The 17,490-nt window shown below is 37.0% G+C and overlaps 2 protein-coding genes across 8 annotated transcripts in view; one reads left to right on the top strand and one right to left on the bottom strand.

Moving 5' to 3' along the window:
• ZRANB3 (zinc finger RANBP2-type containing 3) overlaps window positions 1-17,490 on the top strand; it is a 304,853-nt gene that overhangs the window by 80,586 nt on the left and 206,777 nt on the right. The gene's annotated exons all lie outside the window — the stretch shown is intronic.
• LOC122225857 (small ubiquitin-related modifier 2-like) lies at window positions 2,902-3,171 on the bottom strand. 2 transcript variants are annotated; one of them, XM_042948584.1, is made up of 2 exons: window positions 3,018-3,171; window positions 2,902-2,945 (listed from the first exon to the last, which is right to left on the bottom strand). In XM_042948584.1, the coding sequence occupies exons 1-2, from the start codon at window positions 3,169-3,171 to the stop codon at window positions 2,902-2,904; spliced, it is 198 nt and encodes a 65-aa protein (XP_042804518.1). The 2 variants fall into 2 exon arrangements, with proteins under 2 accessions (XP_042804518.1, XP_042804517.1); XM_042948583.1 differs by having other exon boundaries at window positions 2,902-3,171.

Here is a 17,490-nt window from a genome sequence, read left to right as displayed (position 1 = left end):
GTTTCAGTAGAGAGATCTGTCACGAGTCTTACTGGTCTCCCTTTATATGTTAGAGCACGTTTATCCCTAGCTGCTTTCAGAATTTTCTCTTTATCCTTGTATTTTGCCAGTTTCACTATGATATGTCGTGCAGAAGATTGATTCAAGTTACGTCTGAAGGGAGTTCTCTGTGCCTCTTGGATTTCAATGCCTTTTTCCTTCCCCAGATCAGGGAAGTTCTCAGCTATTATTGCTTCAAGTACACCTTCAGCACCTTTCCCTCTCTCTTCCTCCTCTGGAATACCAATTATGCGTAGATTATTTCTCTTTAGTGCATCACTTAGTTCTCTAATTTTCCCCTCATACTACTGGATTTTTTTATCTCTCTTTTTCTCAGCTTCTTCTTTTTACATAATTTTATCTTCTAGGTCACCAATTCTCTCCTCTGCCTCTTCAATCCGAGCTGTGGTTGTCTCCATTTTATTTTGCAGCTCATTAATAGCGTTTTTTAGCTCGTCCTGGCTGTTCCGTAGTACGTTGATCTCTGTAGCAATAGATTCTCTGCTGTCCTTTATACTGTTTTCAACCCCAGCGATTAATTTTATGACTATTATTCTAAATTCACTTTCTGTTATATTGTTTAAATCGTTTTTGATCAGTTCATTAGCTGTTGTTATTTCCTGGAGGTTTTTTTGAGGGGAATTCTTCCGTTTCGTCATTCTGGATAGTCCCTGGAATAGTGTGGAACTGCAGGGCACTTCCCCTGTGCTGTCTCGAGTAACTTGCGTTGGTGGGCGGGGCCGCAGTCAGACCTGATGTCTGCCCCCAGCCCACCGCTGTGGCCACAGTCAGACTGGTGTGTGCCTTCTCTTCCCCTCTCCTAGGGGCAGGATTCACTATGGGTGGCGTGGCCCTTCTGGGCTACTTGCACATTGCCAAGCTTGTGGTGCTGGAGATCTGGCGTATTGGCTGGGGTGGATTGGCAAGGTGCACGGGGTTGGGAGGGCACGCTCAACTCGCTTTTCCTTCAGTGATCTGCTTCAGGAGGGGCCCTGTGGCACCCGGAGGGATTCAGACCTGCCACTGGAGGGCTGGATCCACAGAAGCACAACGTTGGGTGTTTGCAAGGTGCAAGCAAGTTCCCTGACAGGAACTGGTTCCCTTTGGGATTTCAACTGGGGGATGGGAGAGGGAGATGGCGCTGGCGAGCACCTTTGTCCTTGCCAAGCTGCGCTCTGTTGTCCAGGGCTCAACAACTCTCCCTCCCGTTGTCCTCCAGCCCTCCCGCTCTCTGAGCAGAGCTGTTAACTTATAACCTTCCAGATGTTAAGTCCTGCTTGCTGTCAGAACACACTCTATCTGGCCCCTCCACTTTTGCAAACCAGACTCGGGGGCTCTGCTTGGCCGGCGGGCTGCCCCTCCACCCCGGCTCCCTCCTGCCAGTCCATGTACCCCGCACCGCCTCTCCACTCTTCCTACCCTCTTCTGTGGGCCTTTTGTCTACGCTTGTCTCCAGAGAATCCGTTCTGCTAGTCTTCTGGTGGTTTTCTGGGTTATTTAGGCAGGTGTGGGTGGACTTAAGTCATCCGCAGGACGCGGTGAACCCAGCGTCCTCCTATGCCGCCATCTTCAAGCCAGCACTCATGAATGATTTTTTTAAAGTATTGTTGAATTCTGTATTTTGTTGAGGATTTTTCCATCTATATGCCTCAGGGATATTGGTCTATAGTTCTCTTTTTTAGTGATGTCTCTGTGTGGTTTTGGTATCAGGGTAATGCTGACCTCATAGAATGGAAGTTTTCCTTCCTCTTATATTTTTTGAAATAGTTTGAGAAGAATAAGTATTATGTCTTCTATAAACATTTGGTAGAATTTCCTGCCAAGCTATCAGGTCCAGGGCTTTTGTTTGTTGGGAGTTTTTTGATTACTGATTCAATATCTTTGCTAGTTATTGGTTTGTTCAAATTTTCTCTTTTTTGTATGTGTTTCAGTTTTACTATTTTATATGTTGCTAAGAATTTATCCATTTTATCTAGGTTGTCCAATTTTTGGGCATATAGTTTTTCCTAATATTCTTTTATGATTATTTGTATTTTTGTGGTGTTGGTTATTTCTTCTCCATAATTTCTGATTTTACTTATTTAAGTCCTTTCTGTCTCTCTCTTTTGTAGATCAGTCTGGGTAATGGTTTATCAGTTTTGTTGATCTATTCAGAGAACCAGCTCTTGGTTTCATTGATCTGTTGTATTGTTTTGTTTCTATCTCATTTATTTCTGCTGTAATCTTTATTATTTCCCTCCTTTTGCTGGTTTTAAGTTTTTTTTTTACAAGAAGTTTACTTAAACAAAAAGACACTTGATTTGAAAGGAAAACTAGCTACAATTCATTTCTTTTAGAGTAATTTATCTCTATTTAAAGACAGATTGCCCTACATGTAACAGCTATATACAAGAAAGTTATAAAACTGTTCTTGGTTTCACAATGATAAATGAAAAACATTAAAATTCTTCAATCAAACAAGTATGCAAGGATTTTTATGGTTTTTTTTTTGTTGTTGTTTGTTAAACAGTGAGAGCAAAATAACTTACTGGAATATAGAGATGAATGAGCATGCCAGTAATGGAGGATGGGGGTATTTTTATGGAACCAGTATTTTTGCCCATCCCATCTCCATTTGATGCTGGTCACAACATACCATTGGCCATTTAGTTTAAAACAATGCAAAATGCTTATGCATATACACAGTTACTTTATATACAATAAAGGAATGGGGAAAGGAAAAATGAAGAAATAGAGAAAATTATACTATAGTAGTCAGGATATGGTGGAACCAAACTGTGGTTTTCTGAGAATGTCTCTTGGTCTGGAGGAACAGAGTTCTGGAGTAAAGTAGCAGGTTCCCTTTTTAGTAGACACCTCCTATCAGATTCTGGAACCCATTATTGTATCTTCATCCTCCATGTCCAGTTGTGCAGGTATATCTGTTTCATTGATTGGCTGTCCATCAGATTGGAATCTGATCTGCCTCATTGACAAATCTTGTTGTTCACAATAAGCTTCCATTATCTTACTAAGTGATATATGCGTCTTAATACTAAACTGCCCCACAGAAGCATTCTGCCCTACCATCTTCAAATTACTATAATCATTGCTCTCAGTCTTGACTCCTTCCATGGGCTTTTCGTCCCCCATGGTGAGCCCTGGAGTCTCCTCAGCTGCTGTTTCACAAAAGAGGTACCAGTTCCACACTGAATGAGCATACAAGCACCACCAAGAGTGGCAGAAGACTTCTTTTTCTACCTCCTTTAGGTGTTAGGTTAGGTAGTTATTTGAGATTTTTCTGGCTGTTTAAGGCAGGCCTTTATTGCTACAAACTTCCCTCTTAGAACCACTTTTGCTGAATCCCAAAGATTTTTTGTCCATTGTGTTTTTATTTTCATTTGTTTCCATGTACTTTTTAATTTCTTCTTTGATTTCCTGGTTGACCTATTTATTGTTTAGCAGCATGTTATTTAACTTCCATGTATTTTCGTTCTTTCCAAAGTTTTTCCTGTGGTTGACTTCCAGTTTCATAGCATTGTGGTTGGAAAAGATATATGTTATGACTTCAGTCTTCTTGAATTTATTGAGTCTTGTTTTGTAGTCTAAAAAGTGATCTTTTCTGGAGAATGTTCCATGGGCACTTGAGAAGAATGTATATTATGCTATTTTAGGATAGAATGTTCTGAATATATTTGTTAAATCCATCAGGTCTAGTGTATCATTCAAAACAATTGTTTCCTTATTGATTTCTGTTTAGATGATGTGTCTGTTGATGAAACTGGGGTTTTAAAGTCCCCTACTATTTTCGTATTATTATTGATTAGTTCCTTTATGTTTGTTATGAACTATTTTATGTATTCGGATTTTCACTTGTTGGGTGCATACATATTTACAGTTGTCACAACTTCTTGTTGGACTTTTTATTATTATAGCATCTTTCTTTGTCTCTCAGTTCCATTTTCTTTTAAAGTCTGTTTTGTTCGAGATAAGAATTGCTATTCCAGCTTTCTTTTGACATCCATTTATATGATAGATGTTTCTCCATCTATCTCTACTTTCAACCTGCAGGTGGCTTTAGGTCTAAAATGAATCCCTTGTAGGAATACGTATATGTGTGTATATATATATATATATATATACACACTTATACGTATATATATATATATATATACACACAAATATATATATTTTATTTTAGAGAGTGCATGAGCAGTGGAGAGGGGTAGAGGAAGAGAGAGAGAATCTTAGGCAGGCTAGACTCTTAGTGTGGAGTCTGACGCAGGGCTCAATCCCCTAATCCAGGGATAATGACCTGAGCTGAAATCAAGAGTCGGACACTCACCTGACTAAGCCACCCACATGCCCCTTATGATCCAATGTCTTTTGACTGGAGTGTTTAGTCCATTTACATTCAAAGTAATTATTGATAGATATGTATTTATTACCATTTTATTACTAATTTTGTGGTCATTTTTGAAGATTTTCTCATCCTTTGTTTGCTTTCCTTCTTTCATGCTTTGCTTGTTTTCTTTAATGATATATTTAGATTTGTTTCTCTTTATTCTTTGCATATGTCTTACAGGTTTTTGATTTGTGGTTACCATTAGGTTTGTATATAAACCCTTCTGTAAATAGTAATCTATATTAAGTTGATGGTCATTTAATTTTGAACCCATTCTTTTCTCCATTCCTACCTGCATTTTAGGTATATAGTGTCATAATTTACAGCCTTTTATTTTGTGAGTTTTTTGACTGATTTTTTTTTATTGAAATAGTAATTGTTATTGCTTTTGTGTTTCCTGTTTTCTTAATGTTGTCACTTTTGGTCTTTCCTTCCCACTCAGAGTCCCCTTTAATTTCCCTGCGGAGTTGGTTTAGTGGTCATGAACTCTTTTACTTTTGTTTGCCTGGGAAACTCTTTCTCTCTTTTTCTATGCTGAATGATAGAATGCTGAATATAACATTCTTGCTGCAGATTTTTCCCACTAAGCACTTTGAATACATCATGCCACTCCCTTCTAGCTTGGAAAGTTTGTGCTTAAAATGCCTCTAATAATCTTATGGGGTTTCTCTTGTATGTTACTGACTTCTTTTGTCTTGCTGCTTCTAAAATTTTTTGACTGTAACTAAATGTTGCCAATTTAATTACAATGTGTCTTGTTGTGGGTTTGCTTTTGTTGATTTTTTTTGGAGTTCTCTGTGCCCCCTGAATCCAGATATATGTTTCCTTCCCCAGAGTAGGGAAGTTTTCAGCTATTATTACTTCAAATAAATTTACTGCCCCTTTTTCTCTTTCTCTTCTGAGATTCTTATAATACAAAAGTTTTTACGGTTGATGGAATCACTGAGTTCCCTACGTTTATTCTTATTTTGCATAATTATTTTTTCTGTCTTTTGTTCAGTTTGATTACTTTCCTTTCCTTTCTTTTCTAGGTCATTAATTTATTCCTTTTCTTCTTCCAGCCTGTTGTTCATTCCATCAATTGTGTGCCTTATTTTGTTTATTGAACCCTTTATCTTTGCTATGTTATTCCCTGCCACTCTTTTCTCAAGTCTAGTGAGTATCTTCATGATACTTTAAATTCTCTTTTAGGCATGTTACTTATATTTGTCTCACTTAAATATCTGGCCATGGCCATGTCCTTTTCTTTCATTTGGAAAAATTTCCTCTGTTTTCTCATTTTGTCTAAGTCTCTTTGTCTGCTTCTGTGGGTTAGGAACACCAGTTACTTCTCCTGTTGTTGAGGGCAATGGCCTCATGAAGAAGAAGAGGTCTTACAGTGCCCTGTAGTGTAGTGTTACCTGATCTGCAAAGCCTGGCACTTATGGGAGTGTCTCCAGTGTGTGCTGTTTACACTCTTCTGTTGTGTCCTGGCTCCTTTGTAGTGTAGGTCAGTCATCTGCAGACATTCTCTTTGCCTGTTGTCAGCAGCGTTTGGTCCCTGGCCTGAATGTGGTGAGTTTTAACTAGGTGTGCTTCTAGTCTGCTTGTGAAATGAGACCTTTCACCACTGCCGCCAGAACCGAGGCCCTGCACAACTCCTAGGTGGTGAGACATAGTGTTGGCAGGTGTTTGGGCTCATCTTTTGGAAATGGGGCCTGCCACTCTGTGACTGAGGCAAGCGTGACTGGGAAGGACAGTTTCACTGAAGTGTGGGTTGTGGGCCTGGTGTAAGCAAATTAGGTAGTGAGTGTGGGCATTGCACTGTTTCCTGCAGCTGTGGAATTGTGCGTATGTTGAGGGCAAGGGGAGGGAAATGGCACCTGCCAGTTCCTCTGTTGCTGGAGTAGTCTCTCCGTGAATAATGCCTCTCTCTGGGACATACTCCAAGATGAGTAAATAACCTCCCTCCTGTGTGCCCAGGTGCTCTTCAGATTGCTGTTTCTACTCCATGTCTGTGGACTGTTTGTCCTGCCTTTTCTTCAAGAGCAGCCCCATGGCCTTTGAGCCAAGCCTGCTGACCTTTAAAACTCCAGGCTTTAAGTCCCGCTGGTCACCCGTCTTGCTTTCCAAGCCATTTCCTATTGGGATTCATATTCCCTGTGTGCTCCTCTGTGTGCTAGAGTGTCTCTCACCCTTTTCTGCGACCATCGCTTCCTCACCACCTCAGTGACTGTGATCTGTTTCCCTCTCAAACTTTGTCTCCACACCTATAGTTATGGAGTTTGTTCTGCCTGTCTTCAGGTTGATTTCTGTGGTATTTACAATGATTTGATAGTTACCTATTTGTACTAGTAGAACTAGATGAGCTTAGGGACTTTCTGCTTTGCCACCATCTTCCCCTCCAACCTGAATGCTTTTTTGTCCGTATATAAAGTAGCTTATGGCCAAAAGGTGTTGTTAGCATTCTCGTTTCCAGTTGAGATATATACATCATTAGCCCTTTTTTTGGAATGCAAACTCCATCTTTTGTGGTTTTTGCCATTAATTCCTTTTCACTGCTACTCTTTATGAACCCTTTGTTTATTCCTCTGTGTTTGCAAGGGTGTATACATGAGAGGGAGTGGGTCTTGTGGGACCATCTTAGAATTGTGCCTGCCACAAGTTCCTTCATTTTATCCACTTAAGTTATGGTACTTTTCAATTCTAGAATTTTCTTTTGGTTATTGTGTATATGTTTATGAAGACTTCCTCATGGAATAATACTCGTGTTTTCCTTCAGTTCTTTGAACATACTTATAAAAGCTACATCAGTTTCTTAGTCTGCTAAATTCAGTATCTGGGCTCACTTAGTTTTTATGAACTGATTTTTTCTCCCTGTTTATTTGTATGTCTAGTAATTTCTGGTTGAAAACTGTACATTTTAGGTAATATAGAAGATATGGATTTTGTTTTTGTTCTTTGTTTTCCATAGTGTGCTGCCAGTAATGTCTCTGTTCAATATTTTTATTTTTACTATTTTTGTTTTTAGTCTAGATTCCTAAGCATTGTCTCTAAATAACATAGTTGTCAGCCAATGATTAGGATAGAAATTTTGTTTAAATATCTTGAGCCCATAAGGCTTCCACCTTCTACCTATGAATTTGTATGTGGTTTGAGGTACTCATTAAAAATTGCAGTCATTTCTCAAGACTTCCTTAGCTTTCACTTCTTACCCGGCTCTCTCAAGTCTCCCCAGTGCATGTCTTTATTTTCCTAGTTAGCAAAAACTAGCTGGAGAGCTTCTCTCAGTGCTTTTATGACTGTCTCATTTTTAGGATTCCCCATTAAATTTCTGATTTGTCCACTGCTTGTTTAATTTGGGACCACAACCTGGGATAAGTAGGGCTATGGAGTTCCTCTGCTCATTTTTATCTAAGCTTACCATTTTCTTTAACTTTTATTTTATTACCGGATTAATACATTTTTAAGGCAGAATGCCAGCATGTTCTTATATAAGTATTACCAAGGCTTCCATTTAATGGTAATTCCAATATATTTGTTATACAGTGATAAGTTTTAAAATGTTATTCTGGTATGTTATGGTTCTTACTTGTCAAACTTTAAAATTTCTTTAAGCCCTAATTTTTTGTCCTCCACCTCTCTTTTGAGTCCAGTCTCCTGGCAGCATTGCTGCTGGTTTTCACTGCCAGCTCTGTGATGGTAAAACTAATGTTCTCAGAGTAGTCAAATTCATAGCAACAGAAAATGGTGATTGCCAGGGACTGTAGGGGAGAAAGGGGTAATGGAGAATTATTGTTTAATGGGTGTAGAGTTTCAGTTTTGCAAGATGAAGAGTTCTAGAAGTTGTTTGCACTGCAGTAAGAATATACTTTACACTACTGAGCTGTAAACAAAGTGGTATGTATACTTTTGTTGACAAATCTTACATGTATTTTACCACATTAAAATATTAAAGAGAAGGGTGCCTTGGTGGCTCAGTCAGTTAAGCGTCTGACTTCAGCTCAGGTCACAATATTGAAGTCAGTGAGTTCGATCCTACATCAGGCTCTATACTGACAGCTCAGAGCCTAGAGCCTTTGGATTCTGTGTCTCCCTCCCTCTCTGCTCCTCCCCACTCATGCTTTGTCTCTCTCTGTATCTCAAAAATGAATAAATGTTAAAAAAAATTTTTTTTAGGAAAAATTTTTAAAAAATTAAAGAGAAAGAAACTACAGTTTCTTGACAGCAGAACTCGGGGAGTGGAAGGTAGTGTGGATGACAGTAACCACAGACAAATAGTCTGCAGATTTCTGCTGTTCTTACCTGAAACTTTAGTGTGATTTTAAGAATAAATGTTATCAGTTCATTTTCTGCATCAATCTAATGCCCTAATATGGTGTTTTTAAAAATTCTGTATAGTTTAATGTTTGGTTTTTATGGAGGCGAATCACTGACTTCTTCATACTATCATTCATTATTGTCTGTCGCTTTCGTGGCTACTCCCTCTTAGTGTTTTCTGCAGGTTCTTACTCATGATTCCTTCTTGTAAATTATAGAATGTCCTAGAGTGTAGTCCTTGAACTATTTCTTTTCCTTCTATGTCTTCCCTAGGAGATTTCATCAAATCTCAACATTTAAAATATTATGTGTATGCTGATGCCCCCCAACTTACAAGTGTAGGCCAGACTTCTTCCCTACCCTCAAAATCCTTGCATCTGTCTGCCTGTTTGACCTCATACTTAGATGTTTAATAGATATCAAATTTAATAAGGCTAAAGTCAAACTCCTGATATATGCTGCCAGAAAATGGATTTTTTTCTCAGCCTATTTCATCCCAGTTAATGATGTCTTCATTCTTCCACTTTTGCAGGCCAGTAATTCTTGACTCTTTTCATTCATATCTTAATTCCATCACATCAGAATATCCTGTCAATTTTACCTTCAAAATATACATGGAATTCTATCCTGTTTTCAGTATCCTCACTACTGCCACCACCTTCAAGCCACCACCATCTGTACCTGATTAAGTAGGCTTCCAACTTTTTTGTTCTTACTGTCCTTTTCTCATTCAATATATTCTCGGTAAAGCAGTCAGAATGATCCTGTTTAACATTAGTGGGATCCTGTCACTCCTTTGCTCAGATTCTCCCAATGGACAACTTCTCCCTGCACTCCTAATAAAAGTTGACATCCTTACCAAGACTCCCTAGATCCTACAGAATCTTGCTTCCCATTACTTCCCTAACCTCCTAACCTCCTATTCTCCCTCACTCAGCTCACTTTGCTTCTCCAGAACTCTAAACATGGATTTGTCTCAGAACCTTTTCAATTATTTTCCCTTTGCCTGGAATGTCTCTTGCCCCAGCCACATTCATCTTCATGTTTTGACTTCCTTACTTGCTTCAGATCTTTATCTAGAATTCACTTTCTGTGTGAGGTCTTCTTCGGCCATCCCATCCAAATTTCCATGCCTTCTTCCCCAATATTTCAATTCCACTTTCTTGCTTTATTTTTAAACTAAGCCTGGCATTTAATATACATTTAACTTATTCTGTTTACGGTTTCCTTCACCAAAAGTTTCACCCCATAAGACAGAATTTTTGTTCTTTTTGTATTATACCACTACCCTAGAATCTAGAACAGTGACTGGCACTTAGACGTTTACCATAAATGTAGGATGTTTATAGTGAAAGGTAAAAAGAAAAAAAAAAAGGCATCTATTTTCAGATTAGGTAGTCTCCCTAAGTAGCAAGTAAAATGAAGGAATTACAATCTTGTGAAATTTCAGAATATCAAGATTATAAATAAAGTGGCAAAAAACTTCTAGAAGAAAGAAACAAAAGTCTACAAATTAGGAAATATGGATGGCATAAGGCAGTAGAACATGGATACTATAAGACATGGGGACAATTTGATCAAAGGTTTGAAGAAAAATGAATTTTAACTTAAAATTCTATACCCCAGCAAACTAAAAAATGTGAGGTCAAAATAAAGTCATTTTCATGTGTGAAGGGAAATGAAGAGATCAATGACATTTATCTCTCAGATATTAAGGATGTTTTTTGTCAAAAAAAAGCATGAAAGCCAAGAGAGGATACAACTAGTGCAACTTACCCAAAAGTCCAATGAGTACAAACTCCAGATGACATTTGTACATCAGGCAATAGAAACAATGATATCATATTACAGTAAGAATTCAGTTATGTCCAAGAAAATTGGAATAGAAATTGATAAATGAGAAATAATAACAGGCAGACTGTGGTTAAATATATATTTAATATATATGTACATATATTAAATATATATTTTTCTTATTAAGACAACAAAGATGGTCAGAAAAGTTTAGGAAATACAAAGTAGATAGGAAAATTAGTGTCCTTAAATAATATGATTTTGATAAATTAATAGGATATAAGAAAAGAGACTCCTGACCTCGAAGTAGCATATAGAGAAGGAAATACAACCTGAGTACACTTCTTGGTTCTGTTCTGAATGTTATTCATATAAACTCCGATATTGGATATTGTGTGTTTAACTTTTTAAAAAAAGAATTAGCTTTATACCTAAAGTATGTAAGTCTTAGTTATGATTATAGAAAATAGCCTAAATTTTACTAGTCTAAAAAATATTTTTAAAAAGTAGATGTGATAAGTTGGGAAGGACAGGTGTGAATGCTACTACTAAAATGTGTATTCTGTATAGCAGCTCTCAAATTTTGTTACATTTTAAAATCACCTGGGAGCTTTCAAAATCTTGATGCTCAAACTGTATCAAACCACATCTTAACAATTAAAATTTTTGAGTGTAGAACATAGGCATCAATTTGTTTGTTTTTTTGTTTTATATTTGCCAGTTGTTGCCTTAGTCAAATTGAGAGCTATGGTCTTAGTTCATGAACTGGAAGAACTAGAATCTGAAAGATATGCTCAAAAGTTACAAATGTGACTATTAGTAGAATCATTCTAATAATTGCCATCATTGGTAAAAGGAGTTGGTGAGGTAGGAAGTTAGAAGTGAGCCAAATTTTCCTTAGTGGGAGGCCACATCTTCTTTCATAGTGAGATATGGTGACCAACCAAGAGTCTATATTTTGTTAATCTTTAAGTTCATCTGTTAGGCATTTTATTTTACTTTCAAAAAGGAAATGCCCCTTTAGTCATGTTCCTAATTTTATGAGTATCTGTACCATCTTTTTCTGTGAATTAGAGCTAGATCAGTGAAGTCATTATGAAGAAATTATTACCTGGATGTTTAAATCAACTTCAGATACATTTTTAGTGAATAGATACAATTTTGTATAAAAGACACTTTAACAAACGTAGTTTCCTCTGACAAACATTGTAGAAACAAATTTACATGTTAATACCTCAAATTATTGAAGTCATTTATCTTTCTTAGCAAACACCATGGGCAGAAACTCAACTCTTTTAATGGAAGGCACCAAATGATTATGGCTTTTAACTTTTCTAGTAATAGGAATGTAAATATAGTACAGGCTTTTTCTTCTCTAATTGCCTCAGCATTGCATCAACCTTGGCCATGCACTGGAATCCCCTGAGGAGTTAAAGAAAAAAAAAAGTCTCCTGTTTTTAAAAGTTATTCATTAAAATTGTCAACTGGAACCTAGTGCTTGGACTTCAGAGATATTTTTCTAGTCTAGACTAGAATTAAAGATTTTGAGTTTATGATTTTCAGGTTTTGCAGAAGTCAACAGATTAATATCTGAAGCTGATGAATGATGAAACTGCAAATAATCATATTAATATTATCAAGGTTGCCTTTCAGTAGTAGAATTAGGGCTGGGGGTGAGGATAGATAAAAGTGGGGACAGTTGCTTTTCAGTATAAGCTCTTTTGTACTATGCTTTTTAAAAATAAAAACTATGCATATAACCTACATTAATTTAAGAAATTAATGGTTGTAAAAGTATTATTCCTTCATAATTTAAAATAATAAAGTGTTCTTTATGTGAACCAAAATATATAAAATCAGTAAGTTAAGATGCCATTAGTTTGTATTAAAAATAATTCGAAATTTAAAAATAGCTTTTAAGAAGTTTCTAATTTTTTTTTTTTTTTTTTTTTAAGTAGTCTCCATGCCCAATGTGGGGCTTGAACTCATGACCCTGAGATCAAGAGTCGGATGCTCTACTGACTGAACCAGCCAGGTGCCCTGAATTTATTTTTTAAAGTAAACTTTTTACTCAACTATATGGTATGTTTGATAAGTGCCCTCACCATAAGTGAACAGCTGTTTTTCACAGAGAACACTCCTATATAACCAGCATTCAGGTCAAGAATTATATATTCCCTGGATGCCTGGGTGGCTCAGTTGGATGAATGTCCGACTTGGATCCAGTTTATGATCTCATGGTCTGTGAGTTTGAGCCCTGCATCAGGCTGTGCTGACAGCCCTGGGCCTGGAGCCTGCTTCGGATTCTGTGTCTCCCTCTCTCTCTGTCCCTCCCCTGCTTGTGCTCTGTCTCTCTCTCTCAAAAATAAATAAATGTTAAAAAAAAAAAAAAAGAGAGAGACAGAGAGAGAGAGAGAGAGAATTGTATATTTCCTGAACCCAAGAACTCCAGAGTGTGCTATGTTCCAGTCACTGTTCCTTCCTCCACTGTTCCCTCCAACTGAAATTCTATCTTTGAACACCACTGGATAGTTTTTTCTTTCTGCATTATATAAGTGGAATAGTATACTATGCACTCATTTGTCTCTGTCTTAATTCATTTAACAGTATATTTGTGAAATTTATTTTGTCATATTGGGTAGTTGTAGTTTGTTCCTTCTCATTGCTGTATAGAATTTTGTCTTAAGGATATGCTACAATTTATTTATCCATTGTACTGTTGCTCAATATATATGTTTCCAGTTTTAGTATATGAAGAGTACTACTGTGAATATTCTTCTGTATAGTTTTTCTCTTAGTAGATTTTCATCAAACTTAATTTTAGGAGCTATTGCCAAGGAAATTGCAATGAGATAATAAATGATTTTGAAAATAAGCATAAAATTAGCTTTTCTTCACAAAAGACTTAATGTGTAGCTTCTTTTTAGGATGTTATTATTTTTTTTTAAGTTTATTTATTTATTTTGAGACAGAATTCAAGGCAGGCTCCGTTCTGCCAGTGCAGAGCCATACTCGGGGCTCCTCCTCACAAACTGAAAGATCATGACCTGAGCCAAAATCAAGAGTCAGAGCCTTAACCAACTGAGCCACCCAGGCACCCCTAAGACATTAGTTTTTTAAGTAATCTCTAAACGCAGCATATGGCTTGAACTCAAAGCCCCAGAATCAAGAGTCGCACACTCCACTGTCTGAGCCAGCCAGGCACCCCTAGACTTGTGTGTGGTTTTAAGAATGCATATTCATCCTCTGTTCAATTTCTTTATCGGTAGTGAGGCTTGGACTAGTTCGTATTTTACCTTTTCAACAAATACATAGTTTGGTCTGTGAAGTACACTTGATGTGAAATGGTAAAGCAGGATTGGAGATAGTATAGTTCTGGGGATGCATACATTGACCTGTGTCTCCTCCGATTTGTGAATAGCCTGGGACCTAATAATCAAAGGGTAAAGAGTAACAGGTTTTGATTCTGATACCTGAGCTGTAAGGCATACTCTATTCCTTTAAATATTGACATCTAACCCTGTCTTCTGAGATGTGTCCTGCCCCCATTTTTGCTGATGGACTGACTGTATCGCCCCGGTTAGCTTCTCCACTCCCTATCTGTCCACTTGTCCACAAGCCAGTATCTCCGGACATGCCATCTTTGTCTGGCTTTACCCTTTATTCCTAGTTCTAATTCATCTCTTCAGCCTTTGCATCATTTAATCTTATCTTTGTTTATTCATAACTTTCCTATTTCATCTTATAGGTAGCTATTCGATGCTGTTCCCCTTGCCAAACTATCCACACAGATAAATAAACAGGCAAAGGACTCCCATCTGCCTGTCAATGTTTGAGGCATCCAATATAGGATTTTTTATGGTCACCTTTGACTGAAGTTGCCCTGGATCAGTTTCCATCCCAAATTGTCTGTGCTTGACAAATTCATATCGTTTTTAAAATTTAAACTTGGGGCGCCTGGGTGGCTCAGCCGGTTAAGCGGCCGACTTTGGCTCAGGTCATGATCTCGCGGTCCGTGAGTTCGAGCCCTGTGTTGGGCTCTGTGCTGACAGCTCAGAGCCTGGAGCCTGTTTCAGATTCTGTGTCTCCCTCTCCCTGACCCTCCCCCGTTCATGCTTTGTCTCTCTCTGTCTCGAAAATAAACGTTAAAAAAATTAAAATTTAAACTTAACAATTTCAAACTTCCACCGCAGTGTGAGCCTGTCTTGTGTGCTAATAGGAGAAAGACTTTGTGTCCCATTTTTGATCATCTGCTCATTTAACTCTGATTTATGTCAAGGTCCTTTATCTCAGAGGATTCATTCCTCCTTAGCCACATAGAATACCCAGTGATTTGTCTCAGTTTACCTAGACCTGCCAGAGTCCCAGCCCATGGTACACAGATTAGATCACGAACCCTGACACTTGATATGATCTCCCCCACTGTAAAATATGCAAGGTCTGTTGTGTCACCCAAGAATTTTTCCTTGAAGAGGAGAGAAATAAGCACTTCAATCTAGGTTGGCCTTACTTTTCCAGAGGCACAGACTCCTAATGCCAAATAACTATGACTATTTGGAGTCAGAGAGCATTTTTCCTGGTCCATTGAAACAATGACAAAACATTCTTGCTAGCCTGTGGGAACGAACTTGGCTTCCTATTGAAGACATAACCCTAGGACTCCCCACTCCTCACTTTTTCATTTGCTCCTGTGTGCTCTTGGTTAAAGCATTTCAGGTAAGACTTTCCTACTTTTCACATGTTCCTCTTGGGCTCACTGAGGCCTGGGACAGAAGAAGGTATGGAGTAATAGTAGATTTAAAGGTTAAGATGTACCTCAGGTCCCAGTTTGAGCACCTGTGAAAATACCTGGAATTCATAAATGTTGTCAATCCTCTTTGTCAGGTACCATTACCTGTTAAATCTACAAACTTTACCAAACATTAGATTCGTGCTTTCCTAGTTGTGTCAGAAAATCGTTCTTACATAATCTCCTTTTACTGTAGTTTATACATTTAGGTTTTATCTTGATTGCTTATCCTGACTTAAAATTTTATTTTTAAAAATTTTTTAATCTGTTTTTTTTAAAAAAACTATTAACTGAAGTATAGTTGACATGCAATATTATATTAGTTTCAGGTATACAACAGTGATTCCACAATTGTACACATTTCAAAATACTGTGCTTAGTTACCATCTGTCACCATACAAAATTATAACTATATTATTGAGTTTATTCCCTATGCTGTGCTTTGTATCCCCATGATTTATTTAATGTATAACTATATAATGTAATGTATAACATGTATAATGTATAACTCTTAATTTCCTTTACTTATTTTGCACATTCCCCCAACCACTCCCTTTTGGCAGCCACCAGTTTGTTCCTTGTATTTATGATTCTGGTTTCTGTTTTCTTTGTTACATTTATTTTGTTTTTTACATTCCACATATTTGTGAAATTATATGGTATTTGTATTTTTCTGACTTATTTCATTTAGCATGATACCCTCTAGGTACACCCATTTTGTTGCAAGTGGCAAGATTTCATTCTTTTTTCTTTTTTTTTACTGATTATATCACAGAATACTTTATTATCTTTATTTATTTACTTAGTTTTTATTTTGCTCAAAGTATCATTGACATACAATGTTATAGTAGTTTCAGGTATACAACATAGTGATTCAATAATTCTGCACACTGTGCTCACCATAAGTGTGGTTATCATTTGTCATCATGTAACATTATGGTATTATTGATTATATTCCCAATGCTGTACTTTTCTTTCCTTATTAACTTATTTCACTTAGCATAATGGTCTCTAGGCCTATATATATTGTTGCAAATGGTAAGATCTCATTCTTTTTTATGGCTGAGTAATATTCTGCTGTGCCATAACTTCTTTATCCATTCATCTATTGATGGACACAAGGTGCTTCCATACCTTGGCCATGGTACATAATGCTGTCATAAAAATAGGGGTGCATATATGTTTACAAATTAGTGTTTTTGTTTACATTAGGTAAATACCCTGTGGTGGAATTACTAGTTCATATGGTATTTTTGTTTTTAATTTTTTAAGTTATCTTCCATACAGTTTTCCCTAATGACTGTGCCAATTTATATACTCACCAGCAATACATGAAGGTTCCCTTTTCTCCACATCTTGTTTTTTCTTGTCCTATTGAGACTACCAATTCTGACTGCTCTGAGGTAACATTTCATTGCAGTTTTGATTTGTATTTCCCTGATGAGTAGTGATGTTGAGCATCTTTCTGTATGTCTGTTGACTATCTGTATGTCTTTTTGGAAAAATGTCTATTTATATGGAAAAACGTCTGCCAAATTTTTAATTGGATTCTTTTATTTTAGGTGTGGAGTTGTATGTGTTTTTTTAAAAATATATTTTGGATATTAACCTTGTATCAGATATATGATTTGCAAATATTTTCTCCTTGTCAGATTTTCATTTTGTTGATGATTTCCTTTGCTGTGCAGAAACTTTTTAATGTAGCCCTGCTTGTTCATTTTTGGGTTTTTTGTCCTTACCTAAGGAGACAGATCCAAAAAATGTTAAGACCCATGTCTAAGATTTTACTGCCTATGTTTACTTTTAGGAGTTTTATGGTTTCAGCTCTTACATTTAAATTTTAAATCCGTTTTAAGTTTATTTTTGTATATGGTATAAGAAAGTGATCCAGTTTCATTTTTTTTTTTTTAATATAACTGTCCACTTTTCCCAACATCATTTATTGAAGGGTATCTCTTTTTCCCCATTGTATATATGTTTTTTTTAATTTTTTTTTTTTTTTTTTTTTTTGAAGAGGGAGAATAGGGAGGGGAGGGGGAGAAAGAGATAGAATCTTAAGCAGGCTCCACATGCAGTGGAGCCCAGCATGGGGCTCAATCCCAAGACCCTGGGATCATGATCTGAGCCAATATCAAGAGTCAGATGCTCAACCAACTGAGCCACCCAGGCGCCCTGAATCTTACCA

Source organism: Panthera leo, chromosome C1 (genome assembly GCF_018350215.1).
Source record: "Panthera leo isolate Ple1 chromosome C1, P.leo_Ple1_pat1.1, whole genome shotgun sequence".
Taxonomy (NCBI): Eukaryota; Metazoa; Chordata; class Mammalia; order Carnivora; family Felidae; genus Panthera; species Panthera leo.
Note: the sequence above shows the minus strand (reverse complement) of the source record. Positions and strands in the feature narration are given on the sequence as shown.

Bases quoted from the DNA above. Each gene is read 5' to 3' on its own strand.
- LOC122225857 (XM_042948583.1), bottom strand. From the start codon at position 3,171: ATGGGGGACGAAAAGCCCATGGAAGGAGTCAAGACTGAGAGCAATGAT.